The 27,459-nt window shown below is 45.3% G+C and overlaps 2 protein-coding genes across 5 annotated transcripts in view; one reads left to right on the top strand and one right to left on the bottom strand.

The window, feature by feature from the left end:
• Window positions 1-24,436, top strand: LOC131081774 (calpain-2 catalytic subunit). The gene is made up of 21 exons (XM_058021079.1): window positions 1-237; window positions 1,028-1,097; window positions 7,675-7,793; window positions 8,192-8,325; window positions 9,196-9,364; window positions 11,220-11,303; window positions 12,993-13,078; window positions 13,751-13,825; window positions 14,435-14,595; window positions 14,906-15,075; window positions 15,661-15,672; window positions 17,126-17,337; window positions 18,107-18,143; window positions 18,773-18,838; window positions 20,144-20,201; window positions 21,145-21,209; window positions 22,334-22,402; window positions 22,732-22,810; window positions 23,049-23,165; window positions 23,569-23,627; window positions 24,259-24,436. Exons 1-21 carry the CDS (start codon window positions 1-3, stop codon window positions 24,280-24,282), a joined length of 2,103 nt encoding a protein of 700 aa, XP_057877062.1. The 3' UTR covers window positions 24,283-24,436.
• Window positions 24,437-25,698: 1,262 nt separating this feature from the next.
• Window positions 25,699-27,459, bottom strand: part of TP53BP2 (tumor protein p53 binding protein 2) — a 56,048-nt gene continuing 54,287 nt past the window's right edge. For all 4 annotated transcript variants that reach the window (XM_058021080.1, XM_058021081.1, XM_058021083.1 and 1 more), the window contains one exon: window positions 25,699-26,507. In XM_058021080.1, the coding sequence (XP_057877063.1) occupies window positions 26,466-26,507 (42 nt within the window). In that variant the 3' untranslated portion in view covers window positions 25,699-26,465. The remainder of the gene's footprint in view (window positions 26,508-27,459) is intronic.

Genomic DNA, 27,459 nt, shown 5'->3' with positions numbered 1-27,459 from the left:
ATGGCGGGGATGGCGGAGGCGCTGGCCAAGGAGCGGGCGGTGGCGCTGGGCGCCGGGCAGCACGACCGGGCTGTGCCCTACCTGGGGCAGCGCTTCGGGACCCTGCGGCAGCAGTGCCTGCAGGAGGGGCGGCTCTTCCAGGACCCCTCCTTCCCCGCCGGCCCCAGCGCTCTCGGCTACCGGGAGCTGGGGCCCCGCTCGCACAAGACACAGGGCGTCGTCTGGCGCAGACCCACGGTAGGGCGGCGGGGATGGGGGGATGCTCGGTAGCATCGTTCCACAGCATCCCCCGGCTTTCTGCTTCCCCCAGCCCCTAAATTTGGGTGGGTTGAGCCGTGCGGGGCGGCGGTCGGGGCGCGGTGTGAGCTCTCCCCGTGCGGCTGCGGATGCTCCGGGCACCGCAGGGTCCCCCTTGCTCCGGGGACGGGCTGGCAGCGTGGCTTGCTCTGCCTGGAAAACAAACGAGTCACAAAAATCGTTTTGCTCTCCGTGCAGAACTCCCCGTGTGGACAGATGGCTTTGGGTAGCGCTTGGGGCTGTTCCTTCCGATAACTCTTTCCTTCAGCAGAGCCAGAGTTGACCACCGTGCGGTTTATTCCCTTCCAGCCATGGGAGCCATGGGGTCAGGTGGACTCCGGGGTGTCCCCAGGCATTTCTGAAAGACCTCAGTGTGGTCAGTGGTGGGGAGGTAATGGCAGATCAGTGTCTGCACTGTGCATGTGAAAATGCAGCACACACATCCTGTGAAGTGAGCTGGCTGCGCCCGAGCTTTGGTCACCACTTGGTTCTCACTGTGCTTGCTGTGTCTGGAGCCCACACCCATTCCTGCGCTGCTCCATCTCTGTGGTGCTCACTGCTGTGGTCAATGGTTTGGTTAATCTGCTGCAAGTGTGGTCTCGTTCCCTGCCTCACCTGCAGCCAGGTGTAATGCCTGCAGCCAGGTGTAATGCCTGTGCCCAGGTGTAATACCCGCAGCCAGGTGTAATACCTGTGCCCAGGTGTAATGCCGGGCTTGTTTTGTTGCCAGGAGCTGTGTGCCAGCCCCCAGTTCATAGCGGGAGGAGCCACTCGCACGGACATCTGCCAAGGGGCCTTAGGTAAGTTGGGGCACAGAGCTGAGTTTTCTGTGCAGGTGCTGCCCCAGGGCACCAGTTATCTCCTTTTGCATCCTCCCACCTCCATTCATTTCAAATCAGACCTTTCTCACCTTTCCTTGGCATTTGCTGTGTGTGGTTACTGAGCACAGCCTCTCTGCATGCACCAAGCAGGGGTGGCACACGCTGCTTTCCTCATGGCTTTTCTGATCATGGCTGGCTCCTTTCATGTTCTCATCCATATCCATGTGCCTGAGAGCAGCCTGGCTCATTTCTGCCTTAAACAGCCAGCTGTGTGCATAGCAGGACTTCCCTTTCCCTCTGCTGGGCAGGAGGAATCTCCTGAAACCTGGGGAGATGCTGTAGAGAGAAAAGAAGTTGTATGGGGGATTCCCTGCTCTTGAGGAAGACAAAACGGGGGTGTTTCAGGAGGGATGGGCCAGCCTGGGAGCCCTCTGCTTTTGCCAAGGCTTCTGTTGAGTTTGTGCAATGGCAGCCCCTTGGTGGGGCTCTCCAGGGAAGCTCTGGGAGCTGCAGGGAAGTGCCCAGGGACAGTGGGGAGCAAATGGCTTAGGCTGGCTGTGAGGGCACAGCTGTCCCAGTGTGGAATCCTCTCTCCTGCCTTGCCTGACAGGAGGGGTTTTAGCTGGAGGATGTCTGCAGAGGTATGAGGAGAAGAATTAAAGTGAAGGCAGCAGTAGGCTCCTACTCCATAGCTCTAGTGAGAGGAGTTTGGGTTAGACAGTGATGTGGTTGAGGGAAAGCTCTCCTGTAGGAAACATGACTAATACGAGCCGTGCTGTGCTGCTGCACTTGGCAAAGGAACCCAGTTCTCTTTGTTTGCTTTCAAATATTCACCACACAGCCACTTCTTAGTTTCTGCTCCCACTGCTGCTATTTGTGGGTTCATATCCAAAAATGGAACAGGCAGAGAAGCTTATATTTTGTGCTTATGGTTTCATTCAGAAAAATATGGTTTTTATGTTAGTGCTTTGACAACCAGATGCAATTTGTATAAAAAATCCATGACAGTAAAAATATTTAGAATATGAACTTGGTTCTGCTCATGCCCCAATGTCATTGTAGTGGTGGGTTTGGCTCTGCTGTGCCTTGAGGTGTTGCCATGTCACCAGCTTCCTTCCTTCCTGTGCTCTCTCCACCTTATACCATGTCTCCCACTGTGACTGCTTTGGCATGAAGCATGTCCCAGTGCTTAAACACACGTGCCAGCCATCTGTTATCTCTTTTTATTATGAAACTTTCTGGGAAGAAGTTCTTCAAATTGAAATTAAAGTTTACTTCATGCCATTTCAACATCTGGCATTTATGTAGAGATCTTAGTGGAGTCTCTTAATTGCTTTCTGCCTTCTGCTTTTCCAGCTTTTCTCTGCAGATGCTGTGGCACCAAGGGCATGGGAATGAAAGATCTGAAGCTTCATTTTCAAGTTGTGAAACTGCTGTTGCTAATACCAAGCTCTGTTTTTAAATTGATGAAAGCATTTGCTGCCCTAGTGCTCTTTGGAGCAGTCAGATGTTCTCATGGGGTTTATGGTATCACCAGAGGATATGAAGTGACTCACAACTGGTATTTTTGTTCTCCTGACTGAATCTGAATCAGAGTTTGTCAGTGCTCTTGTTTGTATCTCCTTCATTGTCACTAAGTACTGCAATGACTCTTCTGCCTTTCTTCTCATGAATCTGGGCAGGATTTTGGTCTTGTGCGACAATTGTTGATTAAAAGTTAGATGCTTTTGATCTTAACTCTGTGTAGCCACTTAATTCCTAAGAGTCTGGATGGAATCTCTGCTCTTTCACACAATGGGGCTGGTAGATCCACTGTACAAATGTTTTCTTTTTCTTTTTCTTTTTTTCTGTTTCTTTTTTTTATTTTTCTTTTTCTTTTCTTTTTCTCTTTTTTTCCACCGCCTTATCTGACACCAGCATTTGTATTGAGAAATTTGCTTAAGCTTACATTTACTTGAGCTTTGTATTTACTTTGAATGTTCTTGTCCCATCACATTTCAGGATGTTCTAGAGAAGGTTGCACTGGAAGATGCCAGGTGCTTTTGGAAACCTATACTTTTTATTATCCTGCTTCTTTTCTATGGGAAGCTTTTGTAGTCTCATTTATCCCCCAAAAGGCTCGATCAAAAAGCAACAGACCTGTGCCCATGGGGAGTTTCAGTGCTGTTGCTGAGCCCTTCAGAACTTCTGGGAGTGCTGCAGGGACAGATGGGGCACCCAGAGCATGGCAGCTTCTTGGCAGGGAATGCGTCACAAACAGCTCAGCTAATGAGCAGGGTTTCTTTCAGCTCAGGAGTCTTTGGCCAGGTGCATAAATCTGTTTAATTGCTTTGGACCTGGACTATAAGAAGCTGTGATCCATGTTAGGCATAGCTGATCATCAGTGCAGAAAAGGTTCTCCAGACACCAAAGTTCTGCTGCCCCTTGGGATTTGGATTATCCTTTATTCTGGCCTTGTGAGTTTTTTATTTTGTTTTGGTGTGTTGCTGTTGGGTTTTGTTGCTGTTTTGGGGTTCTTTTCCTTAGGAAACCTTTTGAAGGAGAGGATTTGGAATTGGTTTTGCAGTATCAGACCTGCAAAGTCAGAGATGGTGTTTGGCTCCAGATGGCAGCACGTGGGATGTGGTGACTCATTACAGCTGAGGGGAGGCTCCAAAGCCAGGGAAGCCTGGTTCACCCTTAGCCACCTTTTTTTGGAGTGGATGTCACCGTGGTATCACAACACTGGGGTGTAAACAGCACAGGATCTCCCAGCTGCTGTTTGCATGCAGGTGTCTCCTCCTCACGTAACAAAGGTGTGAAAAAATAACAAATTGAAGAGATTGAATTTCCAAAATCAGACCCTTGGTTTTCTCATGCTGACAGCCACTCCACTGCCAGTGGGTTGCCATAGCCTCGTGTTACCAGAAAACATTCTGGAGTGCTGTGGTATTAATTTAATTAATAATTAAATTATTAATAATTATTTTATTAACTATTACAATTGAATTAACATTAAATGTTTTAATTATTTAATACCACAATTAATATTAATTAATTACTATAAATACATTCTGTAGCTGTTAATCTAAGACTGCTTTAAAATAAAGATGAGTCTGTGATTGGCAGAAGGAACATTTTCCCTTTTACCCCATACTCTTACATGAGCTGTGCAGTGACCAGAGGAGCTGCCTTTTGCTTACAGCCCTTCAGGCATTTGATGGGTGTGTTTTGTTTGCCTTTTTTTTCCCAGAATGATTAATTTTAAGCCCTTAGGGCTATTTATGCTTGCCTTGCAATTGCTTTTTTTTTACTTCTTAATGTTCTTCTTAGAGCTGGAGATTAGGTAAATGCAGAGATGGGTAAATGGAAATTACAAGTAAAACACTGAAAGCAGGAAAAAGTAAGGATGACAGGACAAAAAATAGCACTTCTTGTTCATATGTGTTATAGATAAACTCACAGCCTGAGAATATTCCCTTTTCTGATAACCTTGTCCTGCCTACTGTTCATTTACAGACATTATTTATGATGAATGTAGCCTTGCTAACACTCCTTTCAGGCTCTAAGCAGCATTTCTGTCAGCCTCTCCTTGGACTTTCCTTCCCTATCAAAGGAAAACCTTGCAGAAGCCCCAGTTCTGGAAGTTCGGGCTATTTGGTAAATACCCTGCTCAAGCTTGCCTGGTGCTAGAACTCCAGGTAGAGTCACAAGATCTGTTCTCACCCAGAGCTGGAATTATCAGGTGTGCATTTAGTGATGGCTGTTCACAAGGCAGAGATGAAATCCTGGCTGTTGGGCACTTTTAAGTGTGGAAACCAAAGGTTGTCTTCCACACATGCTGCAGCTGCCTTTAAACCTCAGGACCTTGCCCAGAGTTGTCAGAGTTAAGATTTGTGTTTGATTCCAAATTCTTGCTAGAAACCAGTATAAAGTTCAACAGAGATTTCTACACCAGGCTGTAATTTCAGTCTGCCTTGATGAGACAGCTGGAAAGCCAAGGGAGATCTTTATAAATTCTGCTTGTGGGCGTGGAGGTGCTCTGGAGGGTGTTTCCCCTGGAATTTCCTTGCTCCTTACCTCCAGGGGAAGCATGACTCAAGGATGTGTTACAGCACTGGAGTGTGTGTTCACCATCTGGAGGCCTGATCAGCTTCTTGAGCCAGCCCTCCTGAGCTGCTGTGGCCATTGGAGTTGTTCATTTGCTCTCCCTGTGCTGCTCCCTGCCTGCCCTGGGTATGGAATGGAAATGCTAATATTTATTGGGAAGAATGGTGTGACAGCTGCCCTCTGAGCCAGACTCTTTCCTCCTGGCCCTGTCATTCATTCCCAGCACACACCTTTGCAGTGGGCAGTGCTGCCTCTGGATGCAGCTCCCGGGGAGGTCTCACTCAGCTCCTTGAAGGAGGCTGTGAGAGGAGTCCCCACTTTGCAGGGCCAGCTGGATGTCCTGTGACAGAGCAGGGAGGGGAATTTCATCACTGCTTCACGGTGTGTCACAGGAGAATAGCAAGGTGACTTTCCTGTTGGAAAACTTCTCTGACAGGCTGATTTTTCAATTCCAGTACAAGCAACCAGAGGTGGGGCTGAAGGGGAAGTTTTATGTTCAGTTCTTCCCCTCCAGGTTGTGAAGCAGTATAAGCACCTTAGGTTTTGAGATTGTTCGTTGTTGTTGTTATTATTATTATAATTATTACTATTTTGCAATTTCACCTCTTCCACCTTTCCTGAGGTGTGAAAAGAAGTGTGGGACAGATGTATTTCTCAGAGCTGCTCTGGGGGTCAGCTGTGCCAAGCCTGGAGGGAGCTGCAGGTTGTCCATGCTCCTGCTGGTGTTATCTGAGCAGTGATGGATTTGGGCTTGAGTGATGGATTTGAACCTCCAGAGCTGCTTTAGAGTTCATTCACCTGAGACTTTGTCCCATTTGGATCCCAGCTTCTCACCCATAAGCTTTTGAGCCTTTTCCCATGGCAGAGAGGTGGCTGTGTAGGGACTGCTGCTTGCTGACAGCTGTGGCAGGTTCACACATTGAAGCTGCAACCCTGCAGGACTCTCCTGTGGGATCTCATGTGCAATACTGACTGCCCTCTGTTCACAAAGCAAGGGAACAGCAGGTCTGGGGATGGTAACAAGGAGTTTTGTGTCGGGCTGTGGCAGTCAGGGCATCATCTTGTGGCATTCACATTCTCTGAACAGAGAGAGACATAATTCTCTCTCCCAGGGATTTTCCTGGAGAAGGCAGCACAAGAGGGAGAAGAGAAAACAATTCTTACCTCTACTTGTTGCTCCTGTTGTTTGGCACATGTGGAATGTGTTATGGAGATTGTTTACCCAAAGTGATTTATTAATTGGACTCTGGAGATGGTTGTTTGTCTTGATTGACCAATTGGGTCAAAGTTGTGTCATGACTGTCTTCAAACAGCCATGGGTTCTCTTTAATTTAGTATAATGATATGATATGATATGATATAATATAATATAATATAAAAATATAATATAATATAATATAATATAATATAATATAATATAATATAATATAATATAATATAATATAATATAATATAATATAACTCAATAAAGCATTTGTTCAGCCTTCTGAAATCATGGAGTCAGAGCACATTATTCACAGTGTTGGGGGTGCCCTGCATCGATATCATCTGGCTCTGTAAATCTCTGACCACCTCACCAATGGGCTGCAGGAGGCCCATGGCTGAGCAGAGAGGTGACTGCTCTGGGAAAGTAAAACTGGGCTCTGAAAAGAATTCCAGAAAGCAGAGGTGTAATGTTTATAGGGCTGAGGTCCCTTCCTCCCTCTGCATGGTGTGGAAAAACACTGTCCAGGCAGCCTGTGGTGTGCAGGGCTGGTGGGTGCTGGCTCCATCCCAGGCAGGATGAGGAGGTGTGTGGGGCTGGGAACAGAGCCTGCCTTCAGGCCCTTCCTGGCTCTCTGGTGACTGTGCTGGACACCAGACATGGGACTAAACAGAGAGGCCTGGAGCAAGAGCCTCCAGAAATGTGTGAGGTGAAAGGAGCTCCTGTTTGCAGGGAGGCTGGCAAGAAACCTCAAAGGGAGCTTGCCCAAAGGACAGGTCTCTGGAGAGCAAGGAATATGTTTATTAAACTTACTTAAAAACTTGTTTATTAAACTTTTCCCTTGGAGAAGAAAAAAGAATGCAGCTTATGTCTGAGAAAACACCTCTGAGGAGAAACTGCACCCCTAAGTACCAGTGTGTGCCCACAAGCTCTTTGCCTTTTCTCTGTGCTGCTTCCTATCATACAAGCACGCCATTGAATATTAAGTTTTCTTTCAAACAGTGCCAGAACAAGTGATCACTGTGGTGGTAGGTCAGAAAAAGCCTGCTTTGACTTTTTTTAATGACTTTGGTCTTGAGGAAACACTTGCCTGGATCTGGAGGATATTTGATCTGTGAGGGGAGGGACCATCCTATCCCAGCTGAGGGAATTATTGATTATATATATAATGTACATATAATGCACAATCCTGATGCAGTGCAAAAACTAAAGTTTGAATAATGAACGCTGTCTGGTTTTTTTATTTTCCTTTTCTTTTTACAGGAGACTGTTGGCTCTTGGCAGCCATTGCTTCTCTCACCCTGAATGAAGAAATTCTGGCCCGTGTTGTTCCCAAGGACCAGAGCTTCCAGGATAAATATGCAGGAATTTTCCACTTCCAGGTATGTGGAAAACAGTCTTTTCCTCTCAGTGCTATTGAGCAGGAGCCAATGTGGCTGGTTATGTATCCATGTGTGTTTCCTGGCATGGCTTTGTGGGATGTCAAAGAGCCAGACAGAAAAAAAGGAGACATCTAAAAAGGGTGGTGGAAGGAACAAGGCCATTAATCAAAGATCTGGGAGCAGGGGCTGCCCTTGTGGTCCTTCCTCCCTGAGGAAGGGTATGTGAGTATGTGCATCCCTGAATAGGGTGGGTGAAGCTGGCTGGGACACGGGGATTGTTTTTTCAGGGATTGCTTTTCTCCAGGGAAATCGATGTTCAAAGACAAATATTCTGGTGATGGGACGGTGATCATGCACCAGCATGGGTGGTGATGGATGTTTGTGCTCTCTTCCCTCAGTTCTGGCAGTATGGGGAGTGGGTGGACGTGGTGGTGGACGACAGGCTGCCCACCAAGAACGGGGAGCTGCTCTTCGTGCACTCAGCCGAGGGTGCCGAGTTCTGGAGCGCGCTGCTGGAGAAGGCCTATGCCAAGTGAGTCAGGGCCAGGCTTCCCCCCTCACATCCCCCACAGCACCCCCAGCTGCATGGTGACTGTGCATTCAGAGTGTCAGTCTGCTTGTCAGCCTTTGCAGCTTCTGGGGTGTCCCACAAAATGGCTTTCTGCTGGGATATCCCACAATGGCTCCTTGGTACGGCTCTGTTGACAGATACCTAAAACAAGGAGCCAAAAGCATTGGGTTTGTTGCTAGCCAAGAAAAGCAGATCTTGCATCTCATGGTGAGGCTGTTCTGGAGCAGCCTGCTGTCACCAGGGCCTGGGAAGCTCCATTTTGTGTGCTCTATGCACCTCTAAGGGCTTGGCAGCTGCCAGTGCTTCAGTGTGCAGAGCACATCAGTCCGTGTGCCCAGGGCTGTGTTCAGTGCTCATACCTGAATCTCCATTTTTGGGATGGCCAGAGAGAAATTCTATCCTCTAACTCTACTATTTTGAATTGATTTAAGAAATTTAGATCTGTTGAAGTTCAGACCCATAACTGTTAAAGGGATTTAAAGACTGTGGAACTAGAGAGGCAAATTGTTTGGTCTTGATATTTTTTTAATATATTCTTTTTTCTTCAGATAGTGTTCATGATTCCTGTTATTGATATGACTGAACCTGCAAGGTGTAGACATGATTGTTTAATATTTTGTGCTGAGTTTTCCAAGTACAGAGGTCTAAGAAGCAAAGCTGAATGGAGGGGCACATTTGTAGCTGCTGTAATGCTCCTGAAAGCAGCAATGCTGTGACAGCTGACACATTTTGCCTCCTGAAGGAAGGGGAGAGCAGGGAGCCTGATGGTTGGGTGTTAGTGAGAAGAGAACAGGAAGCCTCATGGTTGTGTCTGTGCCCCATTTTGTGCAGGCTGAATGGCTCCTATGAGTCCCTCTCTGGTGGCACCACCACCGAAGGCTTCGAGGACTTCACTGGTGGCATTGCAGAGTGGTACGAGCTGCAGAAGCCACCCCCCAACCTCTTCAAGATCATCCAGAAGGCACTCCAGAAAGGCTCTCTCCTTGGCTGCTCCATTGATGTGAGTTTGCAGGCTGATTTCTGGGTTCTTGCTGAGCACACAGGCTGGGGTGGAGCTGTGCTGCACCTGCAGGAGCTGCACACAGCATCATTCCAGCCCCCTCTGCCTGTGGCTCCTTGCTCTGCCTTGTGCCTGAATTTGACTCACAGATGTGACTCAGACATGTGCCCTCCATGGGGGCTAGGCTGAAACTAAACATCATTAGTTCATGTAAAAAATTCATTCCCTCTCTTGTGCTTCTTCCATGAGTCCTTCTGCTGTGTGGTAGGTTGAGGGTAGTGAATCACACAGGGAACTTGTCAGGGGTGCTGATGGGCATCTGTGTTCCTAAGAAAACCTGGCAGCAGGATGGCACAGGCTGAGAGAGCTGCTGCTAATGACTCCTGCTCAGAGGTGACAATGTCCATCCTTGCTGCAGCCTTTTTGTTGCACAAGTTGTACCTGAAATGTTCCCAAAAAATCTGGGCTCTGTTCTTGAAGCAGAGAAGCTCAGACTGCTGCCAGACCTCTGAAAGGTTTTATAGGAAAACACATTGTCAGAAGCTGGACCCACATGGGACAGAAAAGAGGAGTTTTGGCCCTGCCTTCAAGGACTCAGCATTGCTTTTAGCCTTACTGAAATGAGTCTAGGTATTGTTACTGTGGTAATCACCCTCCTCCCAAATGAGATTGCATCTTAGTTATGTCTAAAGGGAAGGTAAATTGTTTACAAAAACTCCATTCATAGTATAAATGTAAATGTTTCCTCCCATTTTTCAAGTTGAATCAGAGTTCCAGGAGAGGGAAGCTTCACAGCAGGAAAAGTGCTTGGTTAATGTCAGTTTGACTTCATGGTATTTTCAAGGCCTGTTTTACTTGTTTGCATTTAGATAAGAATCTGACATCTGGAGTTTTGCCCCAGACTTCTACAAATCCCTTAGGTGGGTGGGGGGGAGAGTAGATATATTATGTTGTTGACAAGTGCTGCCACTTTCTGTAGTGTAAATTAACTGTTGCTGAGTTTATCCTTTGAAAAAAAAAAACTTATAAAATCTTTCTTTCTCTTCTGTAAGAGAAATAGAGACACAGAGATTAAGCATTAAATGGAGAGTGAGCTGTTGGGCAGTAACTGACAGCAGGAATCCTGCCTGCTCCATCCAATCCTCTCTGTTTGTTTAAGCTTCAAATATGATTGTTTAGAGGTCCCACACTTCTGAAATGGTGGAAAGACAATGACAGCCACACATTTCACTGTCTGCCAAGAAGTGTCTTTTCTCTGAAGTGTTTAAAGGCCAGACTGCCCAAGAAGTGGCTCTGAAAAATTGAGAGGGATGTGCCCTCAGGTAGGAATGGCATCCAAAGGTCAGCCTCTTCCCTTGCTGCCCTGCAGGGCAGATCCCAGGGCTGGGGAAAGGGAGAGGAGCCTCCCACCCTGCTTTGGAACTGCAGGGGGTGTCTTGACCCTGAAATTTGCTGGAGCTGGTGTGATCCCAGTGGAGCCTCAGGCCAGTCACTCCCTGTTATTCTGCTGGTCCCTTGAGAACTTGGAGTTTATGGTGTGCATCCCCTTTGGAGGTGCACAAGAGTGGCTGCACCACACTGAGTGTTCTGGAGCCAGGAGGGAACTTTGCTGCAGTGCCAGGCTTCTGGTGTGCACCCCATGCCACAAACATGGCAAAGTCCCTGGGGTCCCAGCACCACCCCACGTGCTGCTGTCCCCTCTCCCTGCTCTGTCACACTTGTGGCTTTTGTGCAGCAGCCAAACCACTCCTGCAGCCTCCCAGCGAGCTGACAGCTCTCTTGGGAGGAGAAGCTCTGTTCTGCTGGATCCCCTGCCCATGGGAAGCTGCAGTCACTGATGTGCTTTGCCCTGCAGATCACCAGTGCTGCAGAAACAGAAGCAGTCACCTCCCAGAAGCTGGTGAAGGGACACGCGTACTCGGTCACCGGGGCAGAGCAGGTAGGTGTGCCACCCCAAGGTGCAGCAGGGGCTGTGTGGGGCAGCCACAAACCCATCTTCTTCAAACACTGCAAATTCCTAAGTGTCAGCCATTTTGCTGGATTGGGTTTTGAGTCTCTTCTTTCTGAAGAAATGCTTGATTAGTTGGCATGTTTTGGATAAACACAGATTTGCCTTCTTGGGTGTTTGACCAAAACAAAACCCTCTTATTCCATGAGCATGGCTAATTCCCACTGAGCAGGGTGGTGAGCAGCTCTGTGCAGAAGGCATGCTGTCCTCTGCTGGTGACCAGGCCCTTCAGTGCACTTCTGTACAGCAGGCCATACTCTTTTTACCTTAGAAGCACAGCAAGAAGTGTCCTGACAACAAAAAACCCCAAAAACCCCATGTATTATTGTCCCCAAAGTGCCTGCTGAGCAGCACATTTCAGCTGGGCTTGGTGTCCAAGCACAAGAGGCCTGCCCAAGAGTGGGTGACTGGTGAAGGCAAGACAAAACGAAGCAGATCATGGCATCCTTCCATGTGTGCAGTGGGTTTTTGCTTAGTTCACTGGTAATTGTTTCTGAAATACTTTTTGAAAGTTCAGGGTGAGGTGTAGAGAGCTGCTGACATGCTGTGCTGGTTTGTGGGTGTGCATTTGGTCTTCTTCTCACAGCAAAAGCATGAAGGAGGGAGTTTGTTCACCTTAATTCACAAGTGGGCATGATTTATCCAGGCTGCTCCTTTGGAGATATGTGCAGACTCTGTAAGGATATTTCAACTGGGGTGTCATCCCTGGACTGCAGAGACCTGCAGATGACAAGAGGAGGGGCTGAGGCTGCTGCTCTGTGGGGCATTGCTATGGTCAGAGGGGTTGTGGCCAGTCTCAGTGTCCTGGCTCCTCTAACATAGAAACACAGGGGTAAAAAGGCATTTGAATGTGAAGAGACAAATATTACAGCGACCTGAAACGGTCTCCATGGTGAGAGAAGGATGAGAATCTTGTTTCTTGATCAGAAGGCTGGATTTATTGATATAAGATATATAATACATTATAACTATACTCAAAAGAATAAGGAGAGAAGTTGCAAAGGCTGCTAAGCTAAGAATAGAATAGAAAAGAATCTAAAAACAAGAGAGTTCTCTGTCCCTGTGTTCCAGAGAGCTTGCCCTGTGATTGGCCCTTAATTGTACACATGGAACATGAACCAATCACAGGTGCATCCTATTGCATTCCACAGCAGCTGATAATCATTGTTTACATTCTCTTTCTGGGGCCTCTGCTTCCCAGAAGATGCACAAATCCCAAAGAAAGGATTTCTATGAAAAAATGTCTGCGACGGACAATTTATACCTTAGTGATGACTTTGAGAAATATCTCAGTACCTGGTTTTGGCTTTTGTGTAACAGTTTTACATTCCCTTTGCTTGTAAGCCTATCAAAGGTGATTTTTTAAGCAGCACAAATCAGACATTTTGGTTTTCATGGGCTTTGGTTTGTGCATGCTGTAAAACTTCTCTGGACAAGCCTGGCTGTGTGAAGCTCACTCAGAACCGGTTGGACTTTTGTCTTTTGGCCCAAATGTGTGCATGTTGTCATGCCCAGCACCGACATACTTCCTCTGTCATGTTTTTAATTACTGGAGAGGATGAGGGAGGGAGCATGGTGCTGAGTCCCTGGTGATTCTTCATCCACTTCTGATCCCACCAGGTGAACTTCCGAGGAACCGTGCAGAAGCTGATCAGAATCCGAAATCCCTGGGGGGAAGTGGAGTGGACTGGGAAGTGGAATGACAAGTGAGTCAATGGCTTCCTTGTTGCCAGTAGCCCTTTACTGCAGGGCTGCAGTTGTGGTTTTGTGCTTTTCTGTCTGTTCCCTGCCTGAAATTCCTCTGTAAGTCCTGTCTGGATGTGGTGTTCACATGGAACTGTTTCAGAGAGAAGCATCCCCTTGCTGTCATCTCCCTGGCAGCCATCACAGTGTGTGGTGCCTTTCATGCAAATTCCAGCCTTTGTGTAAGATGCAGAGATTTGGTTGGTGCATCCTAGAAAACTCCCTGTAGTTTCTGCTTAATTAACAGCCTGGATTCAGTGGTGAGCTTCTGAAAATTCACTTTGTAAAAAGGCTTTAAAAGTCCATTTCTGCTGTTACCATGAAAGCTGGAGTTTACTCACTTCTGTGGCTGGGCAGTTTTTATTCTGACTCTTTCTTTTTCTGTCTCAGTCCAGACATTGCACTTTCTAAAAATAATACTCTGTTTCTCATCCTTTACCTTGGATATTTGAGAAGTGAGGTATTTTATGTGCCAGGTGCACATTATTTTTTAAAAATAAAAAATAAAATCTATTTTTAATTCTGCAGTGATGTGAGAATTCTGGAACTGCTAAAAGTTAGATCTTGTGCCAGAACAGCCACATGAGAGTTTCACCTTTCCCATGGGCTGTGGTTGATGTGGGGTTCTCTTCCAGCTGCCCAAACTGGAGTGGTGTTGACCCTGAGGTGCGGGAGCGACTGACCAGGAGACACGAGGATGGGGAGTTCTGGTGAGTGTCACATTCCAGCAGAAGGGAATTGTTGTATTTTTGGGGTGCCCTGTGGCATCTGACTCCATGTTCTTAGAAGGCTAATTTATTATTTTATGATACTAGAATATATTGAAGAATACTATGCTGAAGAATACAGAAAGGACACTTACAGAAGGCTAAAAAGATAATAATGAAAACTCGTGACTCTTTCCAGAGTCTTGACGCAGCCTAGCACCGATTGGCCAAAGAGTCAAAACAATTCACAGCAGAAACCAATGAAACAATCACCTGTGAGTAAACAATCTCCAACCACATTCCAAAGCAGCAAAACACAGGAGAAACAAATGAGATAATTATTGATTTCATTTTTCTCTGAGGTTTCTCAGCTTCCCAGGAGAAAAATCCTGGGTAAAGAGATTTTCCAGAAAATATGATGGTGACAGGGAATGTCAGCTGCTCTGTTTTTATTCATGCAAAACAAGCTCTCCCAGTTTGCTCTCCAAGATGAGTGTGCAAATTCACCCCAAGCCCTGGTGCTGAATCCCAGTGGCAGGGAGGGAGGATGGACAAGGGGGTGGGATGGAAAACCCTGCTGAGGAGAGGTTGCCAGTGGCGTTTCTCCCACAGGATGGCGTTCAATGACTTCCTGAGGCATTACTCCCGCCTGGAGATCTGCAACCTGACCCCAGACACCCTGGCAAGTGACAGGTACAAAAAGTGGAGCCTGCAGAAGCTGGATGGCAACTGGAGGAGAGGAGCCACTGCAGGGGGCTGCAGGAACTACCCAAGTAAGAAAATCTGGAAACCTTTTAGTTGCCTGCTTGTACTTTCTCTGGAAGCTTCCAGGAGATGGTTTGGGATGGCTTGTGGGATATCTAGGACTAACCTCCAAAAAGTCTGGGAAATTTGGCTCCCTCAAGAGGGTCTGTTGTGGTGGTAAAGGCTGGGGTAGGGGTGGGCAGGGCAGTACATTGGTTTCCTCTCCTCACAGCTGATTTTGGCAGTCAGAGCCACATCTGTCACACCTGACATGTTTAGATATCATCACTGTTGCTATCAAAGAAGCCTCTGAGTAGTTTGCTTAAATCCACTTCCCAGACACATTCTGGACGAATCCTCAGTATTTGATCAAGCTGGAGGAAGAAGATGAGGACCCTGATGATCCTGAGGGGGGCTGCACTTTCCTCATTGGGCTGATCCAGAAGCACCGTCGCAAGCAGAGGAAGATGGGCGAGGACATGCACACCATTGGCTTTGCCATTTATGAGGCAAGGAAGGCTGACCAGACTGGGGAGGAAAAGGGAAAATCTAATTTAATCTATCCCATAAAAGGGATAATGCAGTTCCTGGGCTGAGCTTTCCATCAGAACTCAGATGGGCTGAGTTGGACAGCAGCTGCAGCAAGGAGGCTGTAAAGAAACAAAGAGCTGTGTCGTGCTTGCTTAGCCCCTGCCTCCTTTCCTGCTGATGGAAAGGTCAGAGGGCCAGGAGTGAATAGTAGAGTGGGGAGGAATAGTAGAGAAATTGAACCTCCTATAACAATCCTGGTGGGCTGCAGGGAGGAGATTCATCAGGAAGCCACAACCAGCCTGGCTGTGGCTGTGCTCACACTGCCCCAGGTGAGCCTCACCTGCCCCAGGGATGGAGCTGGGAGCTGAGCCAGCACTTGGCCTTGGGTGGTGTGGGCTCAACACCTACTTACCTCTCAAGCCAAGTCTTCTTTTCTTTTGTTTTGTTTTGCCTTTTTTTTTCCCCCAAGAATGTGGTTGTCCTTGCTAAGTAATGGTGATAAGCAGATGGAGATGCCATTCACCATTCAAGCAGCAAATAACTCTGTCCTTTTCTCCCCGCAGGTGCCCCCAGAGGTATGTGCCATGGGTTGGTGGTCGAGGTGCAGAGCTGGGGCTCAGTGACTGATGGGAAAAAGAGGTTCAGAGGACCCCACTTCCCTGCAGGACAACATGACTGCACAGAGTCTACAGTTGGAGGCCATTGATTCTGCAAGGGGCCTTGAGCCCACATTGCATTTTTAGAGTGTCCTCTATTGGGATAAGAGTGTTCAGTGCTGCAAAAACTCCCCAGAGCAACTCTTCTGTGGCTCTCCTCTCAGCCCAGCCCCACACTTGCTCCCCCAGAGCACAGCTGCTTTTTCCAGGTTTGCACAGAGTTCATGTTTGACTCGTGAATAATATTCCAAGGAGGTGTTGATATTCATTTCCCTAAGCACCACCTCTTTTGGTTTCTCTCCATTTCTACCTGCAGGCAGCTAATAGTGCACCCTGGGGGTCACAGAGGGTGGCAATGCAGCAATACCTGTGAGCTGTTGCTCCTCAGAGGAAGGACTGAAGCTCAGCAGAACCCCTGGGTAACCCCATACTGGGTTTTGCTGTCCCTGTGAGGGTCTGTGGGAAGCAGCTGGGGCATCCTGTGCCTCCTGAGGCTGTGTCCAAACCAGTGGCTTTTATGTAAAGTATGGTTTCATCGGGAAAAGAAATGGTGCTGCTGGTTAATTAAATTTTTTATGTACTTTTTAATGCCTTAGCAGTACTCTGTCACTCACCCTAGTTGTCCAAATATTTCATTTCCATAAGAAAACTGATTCTCACTCTTCTTGCCCCCAGAAGGTGGAGTTTTATCTCCCACTGTGCAGCAGGTCTAACAGGTTTTTCAAATTTTTTCTTCATTCTTAAAAATCTGGGAGGACAGGAAGGAGGAGGTTTCTGAAAGATGCACATTCCTGAAGCTGGTTTCTAGAGCTGAAGCAGCTCACCTGTAAGACTCTGCAAAAATAGTTCATTCTGGAAGATCACAGAATGGTTTGGGTTGGAAGGGACCTTAAAGATCACCCAGTTCCAACCCCCTGTAATGAGCAGGGACACCTTTCACTAGATGTTTCACTCCAGATATAATTTTATATCATTATTTTGGGTTTTTTTTTTTATTCTCAGACCTGGGAGGCAGAGCTGAGCTGCAGGTGGCAGCAGCTCTGGGGACCAGAGGGACATGGCTCATGTGCCATCTCAATTTAAAGAAAAATGATTGGTGGAAGAATGTGCCCAATGTCTTCAGCCACCTATCATCATCTGCAAAACAAAAGCATGACCTGAATGATTTACTGCAATGATCTGCAAAATACATTTGCAGCCACATCTCAGGAGTCCCACTCCCTTTCTCTTCTTTTTCAGTTCTGTCAAGCTGACATCTTTTATATTTCCTTTTCCCCAGACACGTCTAAGCTATTTTAAATTTGTAAACGTGAACACATGCAGACTGCAGTGGGGTTTTGTTTTTTTTCACCCTTTCTTTGCTTTTCCTAAGTTTTCTGGCCAGACAAATATTCATCTGAGCAAAAACTTCTTCCTGACCAACAAAGCCCGGGAAAAATCCAATACCTTCATCAACCTGCGGGAGGTGCTGAACCGCTTCAAGCTGCCTGCAGGGGAATACATCATCGTGCCCTCCACCTTTGAGCCCGACAAGAACGGAGACTTCTGCCTCAGGGTCTTCTCTGAAAAAAATGCAAACTCCACGTGGGTAGCTTGTGGTGACCATATTACAGCAGTGGGCACGTGGGGGAGATTATTGTTATTTATGTTATTATTATTGTTATTATTATTTAAATTTTATTGCTTTTGTTATCCCAATTCCTATTTAATTAAAATGAAAAGGCTTAGACATGTCACATCTTAAAGAGCAGCTGGGCTAAAGCCTGAGGAAGGGCTGTGGGCTCTTTTGGATTGAGTTACCCTGATTCTAACCAAGCAGAAACCTTCCTCTGTTCTGTAATATTTTGCTGCATATTCCTGCAGCAGTGGGAAACCCAGGGTGTTTGTTGGATTGAATAATTCATTATTCAGCTTTTGATGGGCCCTTAGGAGTTCTTGGGTACCATCTGTAGGTCTGCTGCTCCCTCAGCATGAGACACATCAGAATTGCTTTAGGGCTCTCACTTTTTTGCTGTTTTAAAGAAGAAATTACTAGACTAAAGTTTGATTTGTTCCCAAGAACCTGGTCCTGTGCTAAGTAGGCAAAAGAAGACCCAAAGAGTTGTGTGAGCCCCAAAATCCTGTCTGTGGCACTACAATTTGTAGTGTCTTTCCAACCTCTTGTTGCCACAGCTGGCAAAATACAACTTTCTCTGTGCTATGCTGTGTCCATAGCTAATTAATCCAGTAATTTTTTTGAATGCTCATTATTATTTCCATATTTTAAAAAAACTCTCTTTAACTGAAGCTTGAAGGAAAAGTGTCATAAACATGACTTGTTTTGATTTGAATATTGATTTCTTTCTCTTTCTAGGGTGATAGATGATGAAATTGAAGGCAATTTTGATGAGGTACATCAAATGAAATGTTTTCAATTGAGATAATTTTGTTGTAAGGGGTTGGAGTGCCTATTCCCTGTGCAGGGTGATGTTTTCTATAGGCATTATCAAGAAATGTTGTCCCACTATGGGAGAATGGGAAAATATCTTTCAATATCCATATCTGGATGTCAAGCAAATGGAAATATCCTCAGGAATGTAATGGAAAAAAGGGTTGTCCTTTATCTAGAACTTGGACTTCCCAGGCAGAGGTGCATCTCAAGAGTTAACTGGAGGCACAGGAAATTCTGTTTGTTCTCCAGGACTCCAGGAGTGCAGCTTTCAGCAGCAGGGCCCTTCCTGCATGTAATGCTGTTTCCAGCAGTAACTGGTGGCTCACCATATGTTTAGTCTTGCTGGAGCAGGGGATGCTTTGCCTACTAATGCAGCTACCCCATGTGTAGTGGGTGTTTTTCCCAGCATTTACAATTACCAGTATTTTGAGGTGTCCCTGAAAATAAAACTGAATAAAATCATAGTAAAAACTACTTTGTACCTTCAATCTTGCCAGTTGGATTTTTCACTAAGGACAAGGAAATGCATTAAGTGTTTCTCAGGCAGACAGTTTCCCCCTTTTGACATTTTCTGTTTCTGTCTTTTAGACTGAGATCAGTGAAGATGACATCGAACCCAGTTTTAAAAAGCTTTTTGGGCAGCTAGCAGGAAATGTGAGTGTTTTTCTGGTAATATCTTACTGGCATCCTGGTGAGTGGGTGTCACATTTTATGAAGAATTCCTTCACCCAGGATTTTTCTCGTGGGAAGCTGAGAAGCCTCAGAGAAAAGGAAAATAATTATTATCGCATTTGTTTCTCCTGTGTTTTGCTCCTTTGGAATGAGTTTGGAGATGGTTTCCCCACAGGTGATTGTTTCATTGGATTTCTGCTGTGAGTTGTTTTGACTCTTAGGCAGATTGGGGCCAAGCTGTGTCAGGGCTCTGGAGAGAGTCACGAGTTTTCATTATTATCTTTTTAGCATTCTGTAAGTATCCTTTCTGTATCCTTTAGTATAATATAGCATAGTATTCTTCAATATAATATAGTATCATAAAATAATAAATTAGCCTTCTGAGAACATGGAGTCAGACTCATCGTTCCTTCCTGCCATGGGGGACCCTGCAAATACAATAAGTGGGTAAGAGAGATGCCTCCCCCAGGACAGAGTTTAGTTCTTGTGCAGAGTCAGCTCTCAGGTGTGAGCGCAATTGTACATCCCAGAACCTGTGCAGTCACCCACCTTCTCCCACAGAGGATTTCTGAGCACTCCTGGTGAGCAATCTCTGCTCCTTTTGAACTGTGGGCTTAGCTTTTATCTGCAGGGCCCAAATTCTGTCCTTGGGCAGAGCATATAGCTGGGCTGGGCTTCTCCCCAGACTGCTCTTGCCTAGGGCACACCTTGCTGCTGGGTGTGCTAATCTCTATTGGATTTGCAGGGATCCCCATGGCAGGGAGGAATGATGAATCTGACTCCATGTTCTCAGAAGATTAATTTATTGTTTTATGATACTATATTATATTAAAGAATATAAACTAAACTAAACTATATTAAAGAATACAGAAAGGATACTTACTAAACGCTAAAAAGATGATAATGAAAACTCATTACTCTCTCCAGAGTCCCAACACAGATGGCCCTGATTGGCCAAAGAGTCAAAACAACTCACACCAGAATCCAATTAAACTATCTCCAAACACATTCCACATGAACACAACACAGGAGAAGCAAATGAAGAATTGTTTTCTTTTTCTCTGAGGCTTCTCAGCTTCCCAGGAGAAAAATCCTGGGCAAAGGAATTTTTCAGAGAATGTGAATGCCACAAGTCTCTGGGAACTGGTGGTGCTCCTGGGAATGGGAGGTGGGGAGAGCTTCCCACTTGCTTCCATTCAAGGAAGCTGAACTCAAAGGAGTGTTAGAAATCGCCCATCTTACCTAAAGGAGCTCAGGGTGAGAAATTTGTTTTCCTCTTTTCCACAGGATGCAGAGATCTCTGCCTTCGAACTGCGCAGCATCTTGAATAAAATCCTGGCTAAACGTGAGTGCTTCCTCCACCAGCAGTTTCAGATGCCACCAGCAGGTTTCCACAGTGGACATGGGGGCACAGAGGGCACTGCTGACCTGGGCAGGGTCAGAGCTGGGCTCTGCCCCAGACCCTGCTGCTTGGTTCTCCATATGGCCACGGCCATGTGCTCTCTCTGCTGCTTCAGGGGGCTGCAGAAACACTGGGGCCGTGCCAGCCCAGGAGGTGTCTCACAAGTTGTGTGCTTTGGCAGGGTACAGATGGGTGTCTTTTATCCCAGCATCTGCCACTGGGAGTTGGCTGCCAGGAAGAGGGATGGATTTGAATAATCCATTATAATAATCAAGAGAGCTATTGCTGCTGTTTTAATCCTGAACCACCCAGGAGTAGCAGTAGCTCAGCCAATGGTCTGGGGTGTCCCTAAGGAGGAGGAGAAACTTTGAAACTCTGGGCTTCTCTTTCTGTGAAGAGATTCCTAGCATGGCTCTGCATTATCTTCCTTCCTACTAAACACTGCTCGAGGAACAAGTGCTTGGATAAATAAGTGTCTTCAGTGTCCAGAGTGAAATCTTATCAGGTGGTCAGGGCTGTGCTGTATGTCTGTGTGCAGCAGCCAGTAACCAGCAATGGGCTGTTGCTGGCTACCAAGCTTGGCTTCATCTTCAGCCTTTCATGAAGCCACCTCCTGCTGACCTTCCTAAGCTGCAGGTCCACATTGCCCACAGAAGTCCACTTTGCAGGCAGACAGGAGGAGCAGGAAAGCTTTTGTGTCTGTCTCTTGCTCCTGCAGCACGCCTACAGACCAGACTACTCAGGCTCTTTGCTTGGGGACACATCCCAGCTCAAGGGATGGCACCATTGGAAGCAAATAAAAGCTGGTTTTTTTTCATGAGCTATTTAGGAAGGTGCTGTGGTACAGCATGCAGTGGTAATCCTGTCTTTTGCTCTTTCTTTACAGGCCAAGATATTAAATCTGATGGCTTTAGTATTGAGACATGCAAAATAATGGTTGACCTGTTAGATGTATCCTTTAAAGCTCTTCCTAGATGACATTCCCCTGACTGTGCTGAAGCAGGCCAGCTGCCCCTGCTCCCTGGTGGGTCCATCCTGGTGTACTAATGGCTCCTGAGGTGGAAAAGCTGGCTTTACCCTGATTCCCCTGGGAAAGCCACTCCCTTGTCATTGTTGTTCAGAGATGTGTTATCCCAGGCAGTGGGAAAATCCATTATCAAACAAAGTCTGCTTGGAAGCCTTCCCAGTTGTTGGGTGTTCTGGTTTAGCTGGGGTCAAGGTGATGTCTGTGCTGGGAAGAGGCTCTCAGCATGGTGAGGATGGCCTGGGTTGTTTCACCTCTCTGTTATCTGGCTGGAGTTGGTAAGAGCATCACAAAGCCACAGGGACTTAGCAAATGGAAAATTAGGGACACAAATAACAGTGTTTTGTTTTGACATGCCACACAGGAAGCAGAGAGTATGCAGGATTTTAGGAGCTTTTACTCCAAAGATCCAGGCAGAAGTGTAGGATGAAGGATCAAGTCTAACAATAGCTGTGTTCAGCTTCTCTGTGCAGTGGGAGCTGAATTGCAGAGTTGGAAAAAGGGAAAATTACCCACACAAGGTGATACTTTTCTATAATTTGGTGTAAAATACAGCAGTCCATAGGCACTCCATGGCAGGTGTTGGGAGCAATGCCATGCCCAGGTTCTTTTGTTAGCTGTTTGCTCAGGAGCTGAAGGTCTCCAAATAGCAGGCTTGGCTGTGGCTTTTCCTGTTTATAACCCAGACCCAGGACTTGTGCTCCAGTAACTGCAGGTGTTGAACCCACAGTGCAGAACAAAATGGAATCATCCTGCCTCGTTCATACTTGTAGTGGAAAGACAGAGACCTGCAGCAGGGGTGCAGAAAGAGCTTGTGAGCTGATCATGATTTAAATTAATGATCTTAATGATTTAGAAAGATAGCTTGCGCAACAATTGTGTATTCTTCAGGTTGTGTCCTGGATAGAGGATGAGTCCTTCAGAGAGGACTTGAATCCCTCTTCTGTTTGCAATTTTTTTAAAGCCATAACTGCCCATGCAGGTAAACCCAGCAGAGGGAGAGGAAACCCCTTTTTGTTCCCTCTGAACAAACTTCCTTAACTCAGAGAAGAATGATGGGAGTGGCAAACTGGGACTGAAGGAGTTCCACACCCTCTGGACAAAGATTCAGAAATACCAGGTAAAGCACAACCCCTTTGGGAGAACAATCACACCTAGAAGTGGCTGTAGACTGATTTGTGCCATACAATGTGCCCAGTCACCTTTCCCAGAGCAGGGACTGTGTGTCTGTAGTCCCCCAGGTTTCGTCTTTATCTGCTCTGGCTACTGCATTAAAAAAACTTACATCCATTTCTTTTAAAAGTGACTTTAAAAAGTAAGTACCAAGTCCTTCAGATCAATGTTGCAAAGGGCTTTAAGGCTGCATTTCAAGATGTTTCGCTTCTGCCAGAGGCCAAACCATGCTCTGCATTATTGTCAAGGTTTCCCTTTGGGTTTTGTGTTTTGCAGAAAATTTACAGAGAAATTGATGTGGATCGATCGGGTACCATGAACTCGTATGAGATGAGGAGGGCACTGGAAACAGCAGGTATTTATATTGATCTATCTCCTCTTCTCTTATAGATTCCATCAGTTTCAAGCAGGGTTGAGAGATGCTCAGAGCCATACAGTCCCATCTTAAATTACTGAATTTTGGGCACTCTGGGGCCTTCCCCTCCTGCCACCACGCAGGATCAGGCATTTCATTTCGTACCTATGTTTACTCTTTGGAAATAGTCTTTAATAGTCTTTAAGAGTCTTTGAAATCCTTGGCATTGTATTTCCAGGGTTCAAACTGAACTGCCAGTTACATCAGGTCATCGTGGCTCGTTTTGCTGATGAGGATCTCGTCATTGACTTTGACAACTTCGTGCGCTGTTTGATTCGGCTCGAAACCTTGTTCAGTGAGTGCACCCTCAGTAACCAGGCAGGCTCTGCTGCCTTGGGGTTCCAGCAGGAAAACTGTCCATGAAGCCCAGGATACGGTGCTCAGACAAATTCAAACCTGAGATGTTAATCTGGCTTCTCTTAGATCCAGGAATCAGTCTTTTAGGCCAGGCTGCTGAACCACAGATGGTCTTCCCTGCAAACAACTCTGATGTTGATTAAAAAATTAAAAAATACTAGACAGCAATTTAAAATGTTCAGTCTTGCTCCTGCACAATGACTTTGTCTGATTTGGGGTGTAGGCCATTGTCAAGTTTTAGATTCTGAGACTAAATTCCTTATTGATCCTGAAGTGCAAGGAAAGGGAAGACTTTCAAATTCCTGTATTTACTGTTGTCTGTCATCTCTCTCCAACCACAGAAATGTTTAGAAAACTGGATACTGAGAAAAGTGGGACAATAGAATTGAACCTTGTTAATGTAAGTTCATTTAGCTTTAAAACATTTGTTTTCATTTTTTTTTTGGGGGGGGGGAGGGAATGTTGGGGGGGAATGTAGAGTCTGTCCTGCTCCATTCTGACTGAGGATGGCTGGTTATAAGTACTCATATTTGTGTTGGATTTATCTACATAAGCAGCCATAGAGAGGTTACCTTTTAAAGATGTTCCTACATCACAACATATTCTCTAACAGACACAGTTACTTGCACCAGAAGCCCTTTATCCCTTTGCTGGCAGTAATTTTGGCTTCTTCCCTGCTTTTTCTGTCCACAAACCAAAATATAGGTGCACTTGTGTAGGCAAGACTGACAGTCTTGCTCACATCTGCTTCTTTCTACCTTTCATGTGTGCCCTGTAGAAAGGACTAAATTTGGAGAAAAGTACCCTCCTACGTGTGTCTGACTTGCTTATTACCTGAACATAACTTATTTCTGAACCTGAGAATCCCAAAACTCTGATTTAAGTGAAATATAAATTTAAATCACTCAGGAAAGATTCTAAAATTACTTCTGTAACAACAGGCTGACTGTATGCTAGAAATGCAACTATACATGCTTGCTACAGGTCTTTTTACTAAATTTAACTTTGTTTTCCTCTCTCTCTTGTTACAGTGGCTGTGCTTCACTGTCATTTGAGCCACAGGCAGCAGCCTGAGACCTCAACAAGAGCATGGTCAGGTGAAGATAATCAAGCTACATACAAGTAATATGCAAACATGAATGTGCCTTAACTTACACAAAGCAAGCAGATTCTGCATGCAATTGCAAGAAGAAAAGCATTCTACTTCCACAGAAGAACCTGCAGCCTCATTTTTATGGGTCTGACAGTCTGTGCCTACTACCATAGAGCCTCTGGACAAAGGCTTTTATTTAGTATCAATCCTCAGTGCGAGTTTTGAAAACACTGCTTTGCTAATATCTTTGTATTTAAGGCATTTTACAGGGCTTCAGGAAGAAAAGCTCATTATAGCTCGACAATCTGGTTTTAAAAAGTGCTTTTTGAACAACATCCTGCATATCTGAAATTGGTAAAGAGATAGTAATGCATATCTAAACACCTGTACTCAGAGATAGGGGTTCCAAGCTCCAGCACTATCCTAGTTAAATATTCTTTAAAGAATTTGAGTAGCAAGTACATCTTTGACCAAAGAGAGCATTGATGTGCCTGGAGCAGGAGGCTGTTGGCAACAAGATTTTTCCAAGAGAAAGCCCATGCTTTCAGGTGGAATCTTGAGTTCCTGTATCTTATTTATCTCCCTTTGCAATACAATAAAGTATTTAAATACTAAAAAAAAAAAAAAAAAAAAAAAAAAAGTAGAAATAAAATTTGCCAAACTGTTATTTCTACTGAAAAGAAGCACTTTTTGTTTGTTTTTTTTTTTTCTTAGAGATAGATCATCACAGTGCCCATGCAGAGCCTTTTGCTTTGAGGAACAGAAGCTGCTGCCCTTTAAAGGGGAAAACCAGCATGCTGAAGCTGATTGTGGATGCCTGGCAGTTACTGAAATGTTAGATAAGCTGATACTTTTAAAGATTAATGCTTGAACAGCCAAAGGTTTCTAAGATAGATAACTGATAGTACATACCCCACACTCAGTGTTGCTGCCTTTAGCTTCCCCACCTGAGGAACTGTGGGGAAATTTTTTCCTTAGAAACTGTTTCTTCCTTATGGGCACCTTCTCAGAAAGCAGTAGGACTTACCTAGTAGGGTAAGGCACTTTCTAAATACCCTTAAGGAACTATTTGCTCCTCTGTTAAGTAATGTTCAGTATCAAATTATTGCCAAATAGAAAGGATAGCTCTATAGGAAAGGCTTTACTTGGAAAATACTTGTGCCAAATTGGATTTTTTCCTTAAGTATGTCCCTTAGCTTTGAAGTTTAACAATGTGTCATTAACAGATTCAGCTCAATATGCAGAAAACCTACCTTGAATGGCTGGGGGAGGAGGGGTTCAGTTCACTACAGAAAGCAGCTCAAAGTTAGTGCAATGTTCAACAACAGTGTCTTACTAGTAACATTTCTAATAAAAATCACTATTAAAATACCCAGAGTTAAAGCTTAAGAGGAGACAAAAGTTTAATGGTGAAGTAAACAAGTAGAGTAAAAACAAGTACATTGTCAAGGACTACAGAAAGTTTCTACACTTAGTCTTCAAAGTACAAAATACAATAAATACATGAGGCTCTTCGTAAAAAGAGGAATCTAAAACTACATTTCTGTTACAGCACATGATATTTTGAATACATAAAATTTCTAAGATGCTACAGCTTTTTTAAAAGTTATTGCTTAATGGATTGGTCATGTGGTTGTCACTCTTCAGATGCGCTTCAGTTTTTTTAGCTTCTTTTAACAAACATTCTGCTTCCAGCAATAAGCAGTTGGGTGCTATGCACATACTTCAATTTCTCCCATCTGGAAAAAGCCTCGGGATAAATTTGGACAAAGCCAAGTTGTCTGTTTCATGATGATTCCTTCAATGGCAATTTCAAAAGGTCCTTGTATTTAATGCAGAAAAGAAGTGAAACTCTCTTCTGCCATGTTTGAAGACAGCTGGGTGGGTACTTGAACATAATGGCTTGATTTGACCAAAGGCAGCAGAATTTCATTTGCTTGTAAGCATTATTTCATCTTGTACAATGCCCTCATCCATTTGCTAATGCATCAATCCTTCATTTGTTTTCAGAGCACATTTTTCATAGCTTTCAAATTACATTGTCATTGAAATAAGTCTCATGATATTGGAACCAACACAAACTGGACCTTTTTTTCTGTAAGTTATCCATGATTAGTACTTCAAGAATCTGGCTTCTGTACTATTTCATGCCAAGCTTCTTTGTCTAGGTTTAATCCTTGGATACAGCTGAGGGTAAAACAGAAATGAGGTTTAAAATTTTAGTGCTTTAAAAGGTTACTCTTTTTAAAAGAAAAATAAAGGAACAAAAACCCCCTCTCTTTGGTGCTACAATTCTAATGTAACCCATTGTAGCAAAAGCATGGTTATAAAAAACACCCAGGGCACTGATAAATATGAATTTAGCAGTCTTAGACAAGCTTAAAAAATACTAACTGTGTCAGTACAAAAGGAAGGTATTGAACAGCACATAATTGAGTACTTTCAGCTCTACCCACATGGGCGGGCCAGGAAAAACACGTGGCTTTGTAAGTCAAGAGATTCCTGTGTTCAGTGAACTGTGGGATTGTTCCCTGTTTTTTAAATAGGACCAGAGAGGTGAAGTCTGGTTTGCTTTCTCTCACCTATCAGCTTTTATGGCAGTACAGCTTTGGGCAAGCTGGATACATCTGTCTGCAGAAGGATTATGGAAGTGGAGGAGTTTTAGAGAGTGGAGGGTGGGTGGCCAGTTCCATGAATGACCTGCCCAGCAGAAACTGGTCCCTGCCAGCCTGTGGCCCTTGGGCCATGTTCTGGTCACACACACAGGGGTGCAGAGGAAAACTGACAGGACACAGCTTAGGACAGCACACAGCAGGGACAAGTGTGGCATTCACATTCTCTGAAAAATCCCGTCACCCAGGATTTTTCTCCTGGGAAGCTGAGAAGCCTCAGAGAAAAGGAAAACAATTCTTATCTCATTTGCTTCTCCTGTGTTGTGCTCACATGTGGAATGTGTTTGGAGATTGTTTACCCACAGATCATTGTTTCATTGCATTCTGGTGTGAGTTGTTTTCACTCTTTGGCCAATCAGGGCCAAGTTGTGTCCAGACTGGAGAGAGTCACCAATTTTCATTATTATCTTTTTAGCATTCAGTAAGTATCCTTTCTGTATTCTATCATATCATATCAGTCATAAATT

The sequence above is a fragment of the Melospiza georgiana genome, chromosome 3, assembly GCF_028018845.1.
Source record: "Melospiza georgiana isolate bMelGeo1 chromosome 3, bMelGeo1.pri, whole genome shotgun sequence".
NCBI lineage: Eukaryota > Metazoa > Chordata > Aves > Passeriformes > Passerellidae > Melospiza > Melospiza georgiana.
The sequence above is the reverse complement of the archived record's forward strand: the minus strand, read 5'-3'. Positions and strand labels throughout refer to the sequence as shown.